A 17,181-nucleotide genomic window follows, 5' to 3' on the forward strand; every position below is an offset into this window, starting at 1 on the left:
CTGACTGTCCAGGATGGTGCATTTGAACTGAAAAGTTGTTTCACCCAAGCAGCTATCAAAGCTGCAGTCTGGAGCCCCACACTGCTGTTTTAGTAGGGGAAGAATCTAGAAAATATTCAGAGGATGATGTTTGAAAGAAATGAAGAGGCTGTGTAATTAGAATAAAGCATCCAGGTAAATGACACCACCAATTAATGGTTTCATATTTTATTCTTATTAAAAGTTCATTATCAAATTGGCACAACATAAAAATAGATTTGTGGTGAACAATACATATTATTATTGCCAGATCAAATCATGCATACCCCTTTTTAAAATCAGAATGTAACTTACGTGAAGCTCTCCACTGTGCTCACCTCCAAACCAGCATTACTGCAGAACGGAAAGGCTGTGCTTTCTAATGGTTCTATTCAAATACATACGGCAGGCAAGAAATATTCCCCATCTCATACTTCAAAGTAAATTTAGAAGAATAAAATACACCTATAAACTGATGCTCAAACTTTGTATGTTTCAGGTCAGAATAATAGGACCGGGGTGTAGAAGATAGAAATATCCTCATTCCTATGGACCTACTCCCACTCAGGTCAAAGAGAATTTTGTCATTGACCTCAAAAGGAAGAGGATACAGCTCTATGCTAACAGACAGATCCAATAGGTCTAGCAATAGAAACTAGGGAAGATGTGTAGTTACGTGGGCATTGATTATTTTGATGTTGCACACAGTGCTGATCATCATACAGCAGGCAATCCCTAGTTACACTAATTGTATTTTTCATACAAGTCACTGGTTGCTGGGAGGAGCCGAGAGGGTGTATCAAAGCAAGACAAAAAGTGCGTACAGCTCATTTTCCCCCCATTTGGGTTGGCCCTAGTTATGAACGCAGATACAACTTTTCTAATTAATTGTGTAGCTGAGATCAGAATCTGGACCTTTTTCTTTAACACATCACACAAATGGCACAGCTCAAGTTTCAAACACATAGCTGAAAACAGTTTAACCAAACAGAAAAATATACACCTCTCACCAAGGAGTAATCTTTCGTTTTTCTGCAAAAAGCAGGGAATTCATTGCTAGAGTTCAGTTTATCTTAAGAAATTAGAGTTTGAAATATTTGTTTGCACTCTTTAGAAAGCGGCAGGGGAAGGGATACCTAGATTCTGCCTTGGGATGTGTGTACGCAAATTGACCTATAGGGCCAGATCCTCAGCTGGTGTAATTGGTGAAGCTCCACTGAAGTCATGCCTACATATACCAGCTGAGGATCTAGTCCATATATTTTCAGGAGCTGAGCATAGGTATCCAAGGTCAGAATTTGGCCTGTAATCACCATCAGCTGAATTCTGATGTGACTTACACTGGTGAAATACCATTGATTTCAGGAAAGTTCCTCTTGATTTCCACCTAAGTGAGAGCAGACTCAGGGCCCATGGTGCTGCAGTTCTCGATATAGAAAAGTCAGTGTCACTGACCTAAGTGATCAAGGTACCATGCACTATGGGTCTGCTCCTGGAGCCATTTGGCACATGGCGCTCCCATGGATTTCAATGGGAGGCCCATGCAAGGAGCAGCTACAGGCCCACGTCAAATGTACCATATGACTGTCAGCATTACAGACTACTGCACTAGAATGGCTACCATGCTTTTTTTCCCTAAGTTATCTTCTTATTTACCCTCAGTCCCTGTTTCAAACAAGGAAGCTAGGAATTTAAGTAAGGTCAGGTCTTCCAAACTTAACACATTCTAAAACTAGCCTCAGGGACATTTGCGCATGTCCTTCAAACATACCTTCTCAGAAAACTCAGCTTAACTCACTCTCTTATGCTTTGGCAGGCTGTGGTACAGAACTTGAACTCTGCCTTTGAGCTTACACTCCATTAGCATTGCAATACAGCGTGCTACCACTGTGTTACTAGAAAGCCAGTGTGATGGCCCCATGGTTCTCATTTCCTCCTTGCGCACAATTTTAAATAATGGAAGATAAAATCTCAACCCCGCTCCTACACATTAAGAGTAATCAACAAAAATCTCCGGGCCTGCCTCTCCAATCGGATGCACCAGCTTCATTGAGCTCAGTGGCATTACAACGGCATCAAACTGGCATAGCAGAATGGTGAATCAGGCTCTCGCTCATGCCACATGCAGTATGTTCAAAACAGCCCTCAAGCAAGACGTTTGCTTCAAGCAGACTTTACAGTGAATTGGTTTCGTGACACCGCATATTTTTACAAGCTGGTCATGGAAACGAGAGGAAATTCAACATCTCACACATAATTTGGAGGTTCACTTACACAACGCGAGAATATTTAGTACAAACCGTTCTTCTAGTTTAGTGCAAATATCTTTAACTGTGACATAGAAACATTAGAAGACACACTGTAACATTTTACGCAACTTAGCCAAGAAAAAGCATTTCCGTGAAGTATTTTCAGAGAAACACTATCTCTACATAATGCTGAAGTATTTCAAGGCTGTTTCTGAGTAGGCAACATTCTCATTCTCAGTAATGAAATCAGGTTGTGTTTTATCACTGCCAATTCCAAACGTAACAGTGTGGATTTTAAAGCTATACTAGTTAAGAGGATAGCATCTACTCCTATTGGTATTTTATCACTCGGGGCTTTATTCAGACTGGCTTTCATCCAGACCCAAGCTTTGCAGCATAGTCCCATCTCTAATGAATACTCTGCATTTTCCTATTAAGTCACATAAGGGCCTGGTGATGTATTTGGTTCTAAAGCTTACTGAACAGAAACATGTAGGGCCTGATTCTTGTCTGACTGATTCCACACATCAATTAGTTAAGAGTAGCTCCTCAATGGAGTTAGCTTGTATAAATCCAGTCTCCAGTAAATCAGAATCTGGCGCTTACTTACATGCCATCTCCAGTCTTGTTTGATTCTTTATAGCCTGGAACTGACCAATGCAAAAAATGAAAAGGCTTCCAAGTATCTACCAAAGAGACTAATGGGGATGGAAGCCGTAACTGGGACTTCCTGGCAGGTTTCCTCAGCATTAAAGGCTGCAGATCTTTATGCTAAGTTAAGTCCAAACATACTATAAATGTGTTTATGATCTTCCGTCTCTCTGGGCCTGCTTCTAATCTCGTACCAGTGTAAATCAAGAGGCTAGCCATAGAACTCAATGGAATTATATTAGGCAAGACTGGAATCAGGCCCTACAAGCCTTTTCCTGGGACAGAAAAGTATAATATGTTGTAAAGAGGGACTTGAATGCAGTTGAGAGCCATAAAACAGTAGCTTATAAGGGACTGGTATAGCACTAAGAGCCATATAAGGGTGGGAGAGTTGGATGGGCCACATCATGGAGTCTTTTGATCCACACAGAGCACCTGTCATGGGCATGTGCTTTGCACTCTCTGGTCCTGCTGCTGGTTTGTACAGGGCTAGTGCTGGGTTACAGCAGACTGGGGGCTGCTCTAACTTATACCAGCTGCAAACAGTCCCAAGGGGCAGAAAACGCAGTGAGAGATCAGCTTAGCATAGCGGCAGCCCAACCAAGCCTCTTGTCCCCAGCTATACAAACAGTGGGGACGGGAAGTGGCATAAGAGCCCAGAGCCAGTGGAGGTGCTATCAGAGGATTGTTCTTTCTTTGGTGATAGCCTCCTTGGGCCAGGTACACGAGCATTCTGACTGGATTCTGCTGGTGATATGGCACAAAGTAGCAGCACCACCCCAGAGAGCCTGCCCCTAAACGTTCAAGGTTGAGAAGATGCTGGACCAGTTGGCTACTAATGTATCTTCCTAAGCATAATTCATCTTCTACCTGCATCTGCCTTGCAACTATAAACAGTTTCAAAGCTGGAGAATAATCCAGAGGTTTCATGTAAAAGCTTCTTTTCCTAGGATTTTATTTTTAAGAATATATTTTTGTATTGAAACACGGCCAGCATTCTTAACATATTTGAAAATGACAGTCATTTCATTACTTATGTATCTGTGTAAAACTGATAAAAACAAAGCAAGACAGGAACATTTCATATCAAGAATCAACCTGCAATACAAACAAAGTCCATTTTACATATAAAGTCACACACCAGAAAAAAGTCATCTGAAAATAACATTTGGGCTGGTTTAAATGGGGGGAGGGCGGGGAAGAGGAGAAATCACAAATTCAAAGATAAGGCTAAAACTCCATCTTTAATTTGTACTGTATGGCTAGGGGCGCAATCCTGATCTCACTTGCACCAGCAAAACTCCAGACTTTAACAGAGTTACTTTTCATTTACATTAGCGTAAGTGAGATACGAATCAGGCCTCTATGTTTTTAGCTCATATGGAGTCTCATCCGAAGGCCACTGAAGTCAACAGAAAGACTCCCACTGACTTTAATAAGCTTTAGATCAGGGCCATAATTGGAATTTTGGCTCACTGTCTAAGGCTTCCTGATTCAGGGCCAGATTAGCTCAAAGGGAGGGCAAAATGAACTGATTGACAATTGGTGTTCTATCCTCACTCTGGATGTTTCAGTTTTGGTTGGCTTAAACCAGATCTTTATCATAAGTTTAACATAGTTCAGAGATTATTCTTCCTTTTTTTTTTTTTTTTATGTTGTGCTACAAAAAAGGCTCCAAAATACATGTCTTAAAAAAGTCCCTGTAATACATGTTTTATAAATTGTCTAAATAAATGTTTATTTCACAGACTAGAACATCTCAAAAAGACTTGTTGTAGTCCATTGTGTACATCCAAGGAAAAGTGTATGAAGTCCTAAAGAAACTATGAAAAGTTACTGTGTTCATCCGTAGTGTAGAGCAGTTACAGTGTTTAGAGAGCTACACCTATTACTTAAAAAGCTATTTGGAAAACTTATTCAAGTGCAGTAGCTGATTTTCAAGTGCTAATAACTTGGCTGTCCACACACTATTTTAAATTTTAATACCAAAGATCAAATTCTGCCCTTCGATGCGCGCAGAGAATTTCCCACTTACCCCCAAAAGACTAGTGCCATTATGAACTGATGGAAACAGAATTAAATTCTGCAGGCTAAGATCCAAAAAGCACAACTAAACCTACAAACCTTCTATATAAAGATTTTTTTTTAAAAAACTGCTTTAGCTCAGACTTAACATTTACAGCAAAGTTATAAAGTCCTGAAAAACAGTCTATAGTGAATACACGAGCAGACCCCCTACCTTTCTGGGTCTACAGGGGACAATTAGAATGTAACCGACCGTTCAGCAAGACACTTGTAGTGCTTCAATAATGATATGTCAAGTTTACCCAAAGAATCTAAGACATTTGTACATTCAAAATACTTATACTTTGCTGTTCTTAATTATCAGTAAAATTGTTCATTTTTACTAAGAATACATACAGAGATGAGTATAAATAAACAAACTACGGGTAAGCGTCAAAAACTGTATTAACATTCATTTGTGCAAAAACTTGTAACAATCTACATTCTATGCAAATACCCTGACTAAAATATACAAGCCAAATCCTGAAGCCCTTACTCAGTTTTTGCACAGTCCGTGGGCCAACTCTTCCTCTGGCATAAATCAACCTAATTCCACTGAAGTTAATAGAACTATGCTGATTTACATCAGCTGAGGATCTGCCCTCTTCTTTGGCAAAACTCACAGAAATCAATGAGAATTGTGCTCAACTAAAGGACTGAAAGTTTGATCATGAGTCATGACTCACTGAAGTCAATGGGAGTTTTGCCATTGATTTAAATAGAGACAGGATCAGGCCCTGGATAAGGACGTCAGCATTAGGCCCTGTTTTGTGCTACACTAATCCACTTCAGTGCAGAAACTATTTGCAAAACAAAATTTTTTTTTTAAATCGCTGATCAATAGCTGGCTTTAGCGCTTGTTTCAGAAATTGCCTTTCTCTGAGAAGGTTAATAGCTGCTACAACTTATGACAAGACTGTAAATCTTTCTGAATCCATTCTAATTTGATTATCTTGCATGGAGGGGCTAGTCTGTTTGAAGAAAAATGGCTCAGTGTCTATAAATCAACAGCTTTCTTCAGTAGGATAAATATCAGTTCAATTCATCAACATATTCTTTACTGGACACAGGAAAGAAACAGTGAAGCTTGCCTATAATAGTTGTGTCCAAACTCAGCTGTCATTGATCTTCCAGATAGAAGATTCACCTGAGCCAGTTTGGAATCTACAGTTTTCACTAGGTCAGCCAAGTTTAGTAAGACGAAGATCTCCATTTATCTTTATTGTGTCAATTGCTGACAGCGTTTCAATACGATGGTAAAAATCAAAAAGCTGATGTCCATCCACAAATACTCTAAAACGTGGGTGCTCACAAAGTATTTCAACCTGTAAAAAATAAAAATGATGAACCAGGTTCACAGTGTAACTGGAGTGCTTCATTTCCCAGGGCACAAATGTCACTCAGTTATTCTTTACATAACTGTTGGCCATTTTATTACTGAAACACCATGTACCAATGAGGGTATCGTGGCCAAAGTCTGCTTTCCATTACTCTCATACATCTGGAGTTACTTCACAGAGATCACTGAGGTTACTCTAGATGTACAGTAGTACAGTCAGAAGCATATTGGATCCCAGTCCTATTGTTCTGCACACAAAAGTTCCACTGACTTCAATGGGAATTCCCAGTTTGGAATAATGGCAAAAACAGGCCCCATATGCTAAGTAACATGTAATTACAGAGGGATAGATCATGCCTCCAGGGTCACGTGTGGATTTCTACTCCCTCCTGTGCAGAATAAGAAGTAGGATGACCAGACAGCAAATGTAAAAAATCGGGGTAGGGGTGGGGGGTAATAGGAGCCTATATAAGAAAAAGACCCAAAAATCGGGACATCTGGTCACCCTAATAAGAAGGGTAGTTGCTTCCACAGCACTACCCTTCCCTTCAAAGGATTCTCTGGGTGTTGAAATTCATGAGAGGGGAAGAGATTAGGGACTGGTTAAGCTGGAGCAGGTAAGGGATAGTACCGTACTGGGTGTGCCTGGGGTCAGGGAAGGATGCACATCATCTCCCCCTACTGCCCTATGGAGACACCTTGAAAAAAGTGATGTAGCCTAGTGCTGAATCATCTGTTCTGCACAGCATTGTCCATGGTGATTACTCACATTTAAGGGAATCCCTAATCTAGCTGCAGTCAGAGGGAGTCATGGAGCCATACTGCCAGGAAGCAGGGATGTGAGATTGCTGGGGGCACAGAGTAGGTCCATATGATCCTGGCCATCCATATCTGGAGAATCTCCAGGGATCTGTGTCTAATCAGGATTTTTAAAGCTTAACAGGAGCAAATAAAGCACCCACAGGCTTTCTGGGGCCTTGTGCAAAATCAGACAGACAGTGCCTGAAGCATGCTTCCATAATCTACCCCGTGTGGAAGACTGTTAGCTTTTTGGGTTGGAGGACGATTATCTTGGGGCAGGATGGTTTGGCAGTTGGTCAGAGTTGGCATTTGTTTTGGGGGTCAGACAGGCTTTATTACTAGGGAGAGGAGCGAGGCCTTTTCTGGATTAGCTGCATGGAGAAGGCAGCCTGCCTGCCTTTCTTCTCTGTGCACTTTGAGGTTGCTGAGAGCAAGGCCCTGTGCAGAGGCATTGTTTGTTGGCCACGATTAGCAAAGATGTCTTCATATAATCATAAAAATTAGAAATGGGAAAGTATATTAGGTCAATCCAGTCCATCTCCCTGCCAGTGCAGGATTGTTCAAACTGCTACATCTTTACATTGTATAAGATTTTTTTTAACTCCAGGGTACAGAATTACTAATGATATATATATATATATATATATATTTTTATATATATTTTAATCTATTAACACAATGGGCCAAAATCAACCCTGGCGTAACTCCACTGGGGACAAACAGTTACACCAAGGCTGAATAAAGCCCTCTTTAACTATAAAAATTACAAACACTATGTCCACTATGATTTTACAGCCTATTTGGGAAAATATTCTACAGCTGCAAGTATGAGCATATGCATGAAAACACACAACAGCTGATCAATACTTTAATGCCTTTAGGTCTGTTAGTTGTTACCGTAACAGAAGAAATTCTTGTACCTTAATGTGATTTCTGAACATGCACACAAAAATGTTTTGCACTATCACATCAAGTAACACCTTGTCAAATATGATGTATACTCTTCGGCTGGTGGTACTCACCCTAAATGGCTGGTCTGGAATAAATGGAAAGTAAGGAATCGATGATTGTTCTTCACCCCATTCACCAGATACACAAGAGTTTCTGAGGAACTGTTTGTCTGTAAATACAGCTTTCAGTTCAATGGCTACATCCGCAGGAGGATCTTCTGATTCCCCACATGTCAGACTGATGTCAAAGCTGAAATAGGAATAAAATGGCTCTCACTCGCCAAGAAAGAAGCAAACAAATCCAAAATGCAGCAGCACGCCTGATTTCTACGCTTATTCAACAAGCCTATCTGAATTTGTAACGGGAAATGGCTAGTCCCCAAAGTTGAGAAAGGGACCATGACACAATATACACTGTGCTCCTATATTATTCTCTAAATTGTGTCCTCCTTTAAAATGTTGGGAAACAAAACGATCCTTTTAAGAAATGCCCCCTCTATGGGTCAAAGGAGAAATCAGCACTCTATAATCTCTGATAAAAATAGCTGTCTTCAGAAATGATGGATGTTTTTTGGGCAAATTCTCATCATGGGAATGTAGTACTTTCTTGGAGCTCTTCATTGGGAAAATGCAGACAGGACTGGAGCAGCCCTGCCAACCAGAAGCAAGCTCTGCCTCTGTGTTATTACCTCTCGGGGTTGAGATCCACCATGCCCATAACTAAGACCTTCTTTCCTGGCCTCATTCCTCCTTTGATGTGTCCACAAAATGGGACGATCTGGAAAAGAACAGCCGGGAATCAGAGGGAGGAACCCTCAAGCTGGAAACAGACTGGGCCAAATCCAGACCACAAGCACAATTATAGAAAAGGGAAGGGTAGCAAGTCAAAACAATTTACCAGCCGTGGAAAATACACATCTGCTTGCACTGGAGATCCCAACGAGTTGTTTAAATGTCCGTCCTCTATTTTCTAAAGAGGAAACAAACACACACTGAGACAGAGAAATCACTGCTCCTTCTGTGCGTTTATTACTGAGCCTGCCTGTGACTGGGACGGTCTGCAGCAAACAACAGCTTGGGAAAGTCTCTCTGCAGCTTGCCAATTTAATTTCAAGTCACCTCCTCAATATGGTCCATATTCCGAACTCCTTTGCAAAACAAAGGGTGTTTCCTGCTCTCCGAGGGTGCTTCTCTTAAATTCCCAGCAAGTGCTCAGGCTCAAATTCAAAAGCCAGATGTCGAGCCCAGGCAATATTTAGCTATGCACACAGTCTGTCCCCCGACCCCGCTCCTCGCCCCTACCAATGCCCAGCTGCATGCAGGAGCATTCACACGCACCCCAGGATCGTCCCTCTGGAGAGATGGGGGAGAGGGGAAAGAGAGCCACACAAGGGGATGGAAAAAAGAAAAGGAGGACTTGTGGCACTTTAGAGACTAACCAATTTATTAGAGCATAAATTGGTTAGTCTCTAAGGTGCCACAAGTCCTCCTTTTCTTTTTGCGAATACAGACTAACACGGCTGTTACTCTGAAACAAGGGGATGGGTTACCTCCCCCCATTCAGCCCTCCAGCCCAGCCACCGCATCCGCCCTGACCACAACACACGCCTAAGCCGCAGCCAGCCTGGCCGGCTCACGGGCGGGGGGGCTGCTGCTGCCGCCGCGGCGGGCGCTGCTCACAGGTATGCCGGAGACACGGCGGCCGGCGTCCCGAGCGGCGCTGGGCGCCCAGCGGCTCCGTCCCAGGGGTGGGGGCGCTGCATGGCCCCCGGAGCGGAGCAGGGCAGGGCAGGGCAGGCCCCCCCCCCGCAGCAGGCAGGAAACGGGCCACTTACCAGCGCGTCCCTCTTCGCCACCGATCCCGCCATCTTGTTGAATCGGTGCAGTTGTGAAGGCGCAGGCGGCCGGTGCGGGGCCGGAGCGGGAAGGGGGGCGGGCGCGGGCCGCAGCTCCGCGCAGGGCTGACCCGGCCGAGGGAGGGGGCGGGGGCTCGGCGCTGGACCCGGAGCAAAGCCCGCCGGCCCGCGTGCAGCCAGGCGGGCTGGTGCCGCAGCAGGGGAAGTGGCAGCGGCGGCGGCAGGCGGCATATAAAGCCCTGCCCCGGCCGTGGGGCAGCCCGAGGGCAGGGGCCGGGTGGGGACTCGGCGGGGTTGTTGCAGCTTGTTCCACTCGCCTGGCTCTTGACGCAGAGAGTCGGGAGGGGGCCGGGGGCCGTGCGGCGAGCTGGGAAGGGCAGGCGAGCAGCTGAGAGCCAGCGCCGGGCTCCTGGGGGCCTCCTGCCTAGGATGAGGCCCCCCTGGAGAAGGGGCGCTTGGTTCAGCTCCTGAGGGAGAGCGGGGGCTGGATTTCACACGCTCCAGCGGTCAGGGATGGGGGCCTCATGTTGGGCCCCGCCCCCAACCGTCTCCTTTGTCTCCTGGGCTTCTCCCAAGCCAAGACCCCGAATCTGAACACCCTCCAACCTGTTATGGCCCACCTCTGCGCCTGGGGTTGGGCCAGAAGTTTGCAAATAGCCCCCGTGTTTGTACTGGGCCACATCAAAAGCCCAGATCCAAACGTGCCTCGAGCTTTGGGGTCTCGGAAGCTGGGATTCCGACGTTGTGGCTTCTGCGCAGGGTCTGTCTACACTAAGAAATTAGGTCGAATTTATAGAAGTCGAATTTTTAGAAAGCGATTTTACACAGTCGGTTGTGTGTCCCCCCCCTACTTAAGACCATTAAGTCGGCAGAGTGTGTCCACATTACCGAGGCTAGCGTCGACTTCTGGAGCGGTGCACTGTGGGTAGCTATCGCACAGTTCCCGCTGTCTCCGCCGCCCATTTGAATTCTGGGTAGAAATCCCAGTGCCTGATGGGGCAAAAACATGGTCGCGGGTGGTTCTGGGTACCTGTCGTCAGGCCCCTCCTCCCTCCCTTCATGAAAGCAACGGCAGACAATTTTTTCGCGCCTTTTTTCCTGGGTTACCCGTGCAGACGCTATACCATGGCAAGCATGGAGCCCGCTCAGCTCACCGTCACCGTATGTCTCCTGGGTGCTGGCAGACGTGGCACTGCATTGCTACACAGCAGCAGCTCATTGCCTTGTGACAGCAGACAGTGCAGTATGATCAATAGCCGTCCTCGTTGTCTCCTGGGTGCTCTTGGCTGGCCTCGGTCTGGTTGGTCAGGGCACCTGGGTGGACATGGGTGCTCCTAGCAGACCTCTGTAAAGTCTGTCAGGGGTGCCTGCATATAAATGGGAGTGACTCAGGCAATTCTCTTCTTTAAGTTTTGTCTAATGGAGATTCAGTCCTGCCTGGAATATTGGCAGAGGGATAGCTCAGTGGTTTGAGACTTGGCCTACTTAAACCCAGCGTTGTGAGCTCACTCCTTGAGGGGGCCATTCTGCCTCAGGCTGCTCTCCCAGCCAGCCTAGCCCTTCCTCCGTGAAAGCAACAGCCGACAATTGTTTCGCACCTTTTTCCATGCGGGCGCCATATTGCTGTCAGCACTGTCCTCCAGCATTGCTGCTTCCACTGCCACTCTGCTCTCTCGCTCATGCCATACCACGGCAAGCATGGAGCCCGCTCAGATCACCGCGGCAGTTGTGACCATGCTAAACACCACGCGCATTATCCTGCAGTATATGCAGAACCAGAACCTGCAAAAGCAGGCGAGTAGGCGGCGGCAGCGTGGTGAGGAGAGTGATGAGGACATGGACACAGACTTCTCTCAAAGTACGGGACCCGGCAATTTGGACATCTGGTGGCAATGGGGCAGGCTCATGCCGTGGAATGCTGATTCTGGGCATGGGAAACAAGCACAGACTGGTGGGACCACATAGTGTTGCAGTTCTGGGATGATTCCCAATGGCTGCGAAACTTTGGTATGCTTAAGGGCACTTTCATGGAACTTTGTGACTTGCTTTCCCCTGCCCTGAAGTGCCAGAATACCAAGATGAGAGCAGCCCTCACAGTTCACAAGCGAGTGGTGATAGCCCTCTGGAAGCTTGTAACGCCAGAGAGCTACCGGTCAGTCGGGAATCAATTTGGAGTGGGCAGATCTACTGTGGGGGTTGCTGTGATGCAAGTAGCCAACGCGATCACTGAGCTACTGCTATTAAGGGTAGTGACTCTGGGAAATGTGCAGGTCATAGTGGATGGCTTTGTTGCAATGGGATTCCCTAGCTGTGATGGGGCGATAGATGGAACGCATATCCCTATCTTGGGACCGGACCACCAAGGCAGCCAGTACATAAACCGGAAGGGGTACTTTTCAATAGTGCTGCAAGCACTGGTGGATCACAAGGGACGTTTCACCAACATCAACGTGGGATGGCTGGGAAAGGTACATGACGCTTGCATCTTTAGGAACTCTGGTCTGTGAGAATGGCTGCAGCAAGGGACTTACTTTCCAGACCAGAAAATAACCATTGGGGATGTTGAAATGCCTATAGTTATCCTTGAGGACTCAGCCTACCCCTTAATGCCATGGCTCATGAAGCCATACACAGGCACCCTGGACAGTGGTCAGGAACTGTTCAACTATAGGCTGAGCAAGTGCAGAATGGTGGTAGAATGTGCATTCGGACATTTAAAAGTGCGCTGGCGCAGTTTACTGACTCAGTTAGACCTCAGTGAAACCAATATTCACATCGTTATTACTGCTTGCTATGTGCTCCACAATATCTGTGAGAGTAAGGGGGAAACATTTATGGCAGGGTGGGAGGTTGAGGCAACTCTCCTGGCCGCTGATTACATGCAGCCAGACACCAGGGCGGTTAGAAGAGCACAGTAGGGCATGCTGCGCATCAGAGAAGCTTTGAAAACCGGTTTCATGGCTGACCAGGCTATGGTGTGAAAGTTCTGTTTGTTTCTTGGTGAAAACCCGCCCCCTTGGTTCACTGTACTTCTCTGTAAGCCAACTGCTCTCCCCTCCCCCCTTTGATCACCGCTTGCAGAGGCAATAAAGTGATTTCATGCATTCTTTATTAATTCATCACACAAATGGGGGGATAACTGCCAAAGTAGCCCAGGAGGGGTGGGGGAGGAGGGGAGGATGGAAGTACAAGGCCACACTGCACTTCAAAACTCCTTGAATGCTTGGGCAGTCCTCTGGGGTGGAGTGGTTGGGTGCCCGGAAGCCCCCACACCACGTTCTTGGGCGTCTGGGTGAGGAGACTATGGAACTTAGGGAGGAGGGCGGTTGGTTACACAGGGGCTGTAGCAGCGGTCTTGCTCCTGCTGCCTTTCCTGCACCTCAACCATATGCCGGAGCATATCAGTTTGATCCTCCAGTAGCCTCAGCTTTGCATCCTGCCTCCTCTCATCACACTGATGCCACCTCTCCTCTCGCTCGTCCCTCTTCTCCTCTCACTCGTCCCTCCTGTCCTCACGTTCATTTTGTGCTTTCCTGGACTCTGACATTGTCTCCCTCAACGCATTGTGCTGGGCTCTTCCAGTGTGGGAGGCCTTGCATGAGCTCAGAGAACATTTCATCATGAGTGCGGTTTTTTGGGCTTCTATGATAGCCTCTGGGACGGAGATGATACGTGGAGTGATGAAACGTTTGGCGCTGTGGGAGGGAAAAAAGGGAGATTAGTCTTTAAAAAGAGACATTTTAGAGAACAATGGGTAGATTCTTTCACGGTGAACCAAGCTGTTAACATTACATAGCACGTGTGCTTTCTTTACAAGGTCACATTTTGCCTCTTATATCGAGGGCCTGCCGGTATGATGAGAGATCACATGCAGGGCCGGCGGGCAACAGAATTTGGCTTGCAGGCGGACATGGTAAGCCACCGTCTTTTGGCTTCTTTAACCTTCCTAACATGTGGGAATGGTTTCAAACAGCAGCGCCCTCCTTTCACATACCAAGCACCTGTTGGGTTGGCCCTTTAAAAGGGGTTGGCCATTGAAAAGGAGGGGTTGCGATTTTCAGGTTAACGTGCAGCACAAACCCAACTAACACCCCCCCCCACACACACACACAACCAATTCTCTGGGATGATCGCTTACCCCTCCTCCCACTGCGTGGCTAACAGCGGGGATGATTTCTGTTCAGCCACAGGTAAACAGCCCAGCAGGAACGGCCACCTCTGAATGTCCCCTTAATGAAATTCCACTATTTCAACCGGGTGACCATGAATGATATCACTCTCCTGAGAATAACACAGAGAGATAAAGAACAGATGTTGCTTGAATGCCAGCAAACACCAGGACCATACGCTGCCAGGCTTTGTTATGCAATGATTCCGGACTACGTGCTGCTGGCCTGCCGTGGTAAAGTGTCCTACCATGGAGGATGGAATAAGGCTGCCCTCCCCAGAAACCTTTTGCAAAAGCTTTGGGAGTACATCCAGGAGAGCTTCATTGAGATGTCCCTGGAGGATTTCTGCTCCATCCCCAAACACATTAACAGACTTTTCCTGTAGCTGTACTGGCCGCGAATGCATCCCAAGTCTTCAGGGCAAATTAATCATTAAACACGCTTGCTTTTAAACTGTGTATTACATTTACAAAGGTACACTCACCAGAGGTTGCTTCTCCGCCTTCTAGGTCCGGGAGCCCGCCTTCGGTGGGTTGGGAGGGTACTAGATCCAGGGTGAGAAACAGTTCCTGGCTGTTGGGGAAAACGGTTTCTCCGCTTGCTGTGCTTCAACCTCCTCCTCATCATCGTCTTCCTTGTTCCCTCGTAGGCTTGCCCTGAGCTCCTTCAGTTTCACACGGCACTGCTGCGGGTCCCTGTTATAGCCTCTGTCCTTCATGCCCTTGGAGATTTTTTCAAATATTTTGGCATTTCGTCTTTTCGAACGGAGTTCTGATAGCACAGATTCGTCTCCCCATACAGCGATCAGATCCAGTACCTCCCATTCGGTCCATGCTGGAGCTCTTTTGCGATTCTGGGACTGCATGGTCACCTGTGCTGAAGAGCTCTGCATGGTCACCTGTGCTGATCAGCTTGCCACGCTGGCCAAACAGGAAATGAGATTCAAAAGTTTGCGGGGCTTTTCCTGTCTACCTGGCCAGTGCATCTGAGTTGAGAGTGCTGTCCAGAGCGGTCACAATGGAGCACTCTGGGATAGTTTCCAGAGGCCAATACCATCAAATTGTGTCCACACTACCCCAAATTGGACCCAGCAAGGTCCATTTCAGTGCTAATCCACTCGTTGGGGAGGAGTACAGAAACCGGTTTTAAGAGCCCTTAAAGTCAGAAAAAATGGCTTCGTAGTGTGGACGGGTGCAGGGCTAAACCAATCTAACGCTGCTAAATCCGACCTAAACTCGTAGTGTAGATCAGGGCTAAGATCGCTGCTCCTTCCTGCTGGAGATACAGCTCTGCTTCCATCAATGTTTCCTGCTGCCAAGAGTTCTCTGCTCCAGAGAAAATCCAAGAGCCAGCTTTTCATTTGCCAGACCCCAAGCTTCTGGAGAAGGGTGAACTGAGTCATGAGTTGGCCCTTTTGTGGTTCCCCTAGCACAGGGGTGGGCAAACTTTTTGGCCCGAGGGCCACATCTGGGTATAGAAATTGTATGGTGGGCCATGAATGCTCATGAAATTGGAGTTAGGGTGCAGGAGGGGGTGCGGGCTTCAGGATGGGGCCAGAAATGAGGAGTTCAAGGTGTGGGAGGGGGCTCTGGGCTGGGGTGGGGGGTGAGGACTCTGGCTTGGGGTGCAGGTTCTGGGGTGGGGATGAGGGGTTCGGGGTGAAGGAGGGGGCTCGGGATGAGGGGTTCAGAGTATGGAAGGGGGCTCTGGGCTGGGGCAGGGAGTTGGGATGCAGAAGGGGGTGAGGGCTCTGGCTGGGGTGCAGGCTCTGGGGTGGGGCTGTGGATGAGGGGTTTGGAGTGCAGGATGGTGCTCCGGGCTGGGATCCAGGGGTTCAGAGGGCAGGAGGGGCTCAGGGGTGCAGGCTCTGGGTGGCGCTTACCTCAAGTGGCTCCCAGAAGCAGCAGCATGTCCCCGCTCCAGCTCCTACATGGAGGCATAGCCAGGAGGCTCTGCTGCGTGCTACCCTGTCAGCAGGCACTGCCCCTGCTGCTCCCATTGGCTGCAGTTCCCAACCAATGGGAGCTGTGGGGGCAGCGTGCGGAGTGGAGCCTCCTGGCTGCCCCTATGCATAGGAGCCAGAAGGGGGACATGCCGCTGCTTCCGGAGCCATGCGGAGCAGCCCCCGACCCTGCTCCCTGGCTGGAGCACCGGAGCAGGGCAAGCCCCAGACCCCTCTCCCCAGTGGGCGCTTGAGGGCCGGATTAAAACGGCCAGCAGCCCACCCCTACCCTAGCAGAAGAGGTCCTGGTGAGTGATGAGCTGTTCTCTCTCTGTGTGCTCATGCTGCTAAAGGAGGAGATAGGCTTTGTCCCTGGTTGTAGAGCTTTGAAAAGAGCAAGACCCCAAGTGCTTGCTTCTTTCTTGCTTTGCTTGTACTTAGAGCTGGGCCCTGAATCAGCTCCCAAAGTGTCAGGGCAGGGGGATTTGAAGATGAGGTTTCTGAAAATCAGGAGCAGTTGAGCTGGAGAAGGCCTTTCATTTTGTTTGAACAGTCTGTCATTTTATTTTAAAATTGCTGCCTTCACAATTGAGTGGCTTGGGGTAGGGGAAGAAAGGAGGTTATAGAGCCATCAGACACTTCAAATGGTCCCACTCCCTGTCCAGGGGCAGAACCCTGGACCTCTAGATATCTCTATCTGCAAAGAGGGATGTTGTAATGGAGGTGACAGACACTTCCCTGCCTTTTTTTACCTTCCCACATTTTTGGCACCAATCTTGCTTCCATGGAAGTCAGCGTTTAAGCCATTGACTTTAATGGGAGCAGGAACTGGTTTTGATACTGCTACAGGTAAGTACATTAGGCCTTTTTCTGGTACAGGTTTACGTTTATTTTGTTTACTTTTATTTTCTTTTATATTTATTTTTAGGGGGTGGTATTTTTCTGTTTGATTCAAAAGTATTCTGAGATCCACTGTGCCTTTGTAAAGGTGCATCCCTGAAAAACAAATGTCTATTGCTACATTTATTTACATTTTACAGTCAAGGGCTTTAAGTAATTTCATATATTAAGGGCCTGATCTTTCAGATCTCACTGAGGCAAAACTCTCATTGAATGGTATGAGACTTGCAGGATCAGACCCT

The 17,181-nt window shown here is 47.1% G+C and overlaps 2 protein-coding genes across 3 annotated transcripts in view; one reads left to right on the forward strand and one right to left on the reverse strand.

Annotated features, from left to right (window-relative positions):
• Positions 1 to 201: 201 nt before the first annotated feature.
• On the reverse strand, positions 202 to 10,435 carry LGALSL (galectin like). The gene is made up of 5 exons (XM_073339497.1): positions 9,908 to 10,435; positions 8,971 to 9,042; positions 8,762 to 8,850; positions 8,145 to 8,322; positions 202 to 6,307 (listed from the first exon to the last, which is right to left on the reverse strand). The coding sequence occupies exons 1-5, from the start codon at positions 10,157 to 10,159 to the stop codon at positions 6,164 to 6,166; spliced, it is 735 nt and encodes a 244-aa protein (XP_073195598.1). The 5' UTR covers positions 10,160 to 10,435; the 3' UTR covers positions 202 to 6,163.
• Positions 9,688 to 17,181, forward strand: part of LOC140909666 (uncharacterized) — a 62,518-nt gene continuing 55,024 nt past the window's right edge. Inside the window, exon 1 of one of the 2 annotated variants that reach the window (XM_073339495.1) lies at positions 9,688 to 9,754. The gene's annotated coding sequence lies outside the window, so the exon portion shown is untranslated. The remainder of the gene's footprint in view (positions 9,755 to 17,181) is intronic. The other variant, XM_073339496.1, reaches the window with a different exon arrangement.

Source organism: Lepidochelys kempii, chromosome 3 (genome assembly GCF_965140265.1).
Source record: "Lepidochelys kempii isolate rLepKem1 chromosome 3, rLepKem1.hap2, whole genome shotgun sequence".
NCBI lineage: Eukaryota > Metazoa > Chordata > Testudines > Cheloniidae > Lepidochelys > Lepidochelys kempii.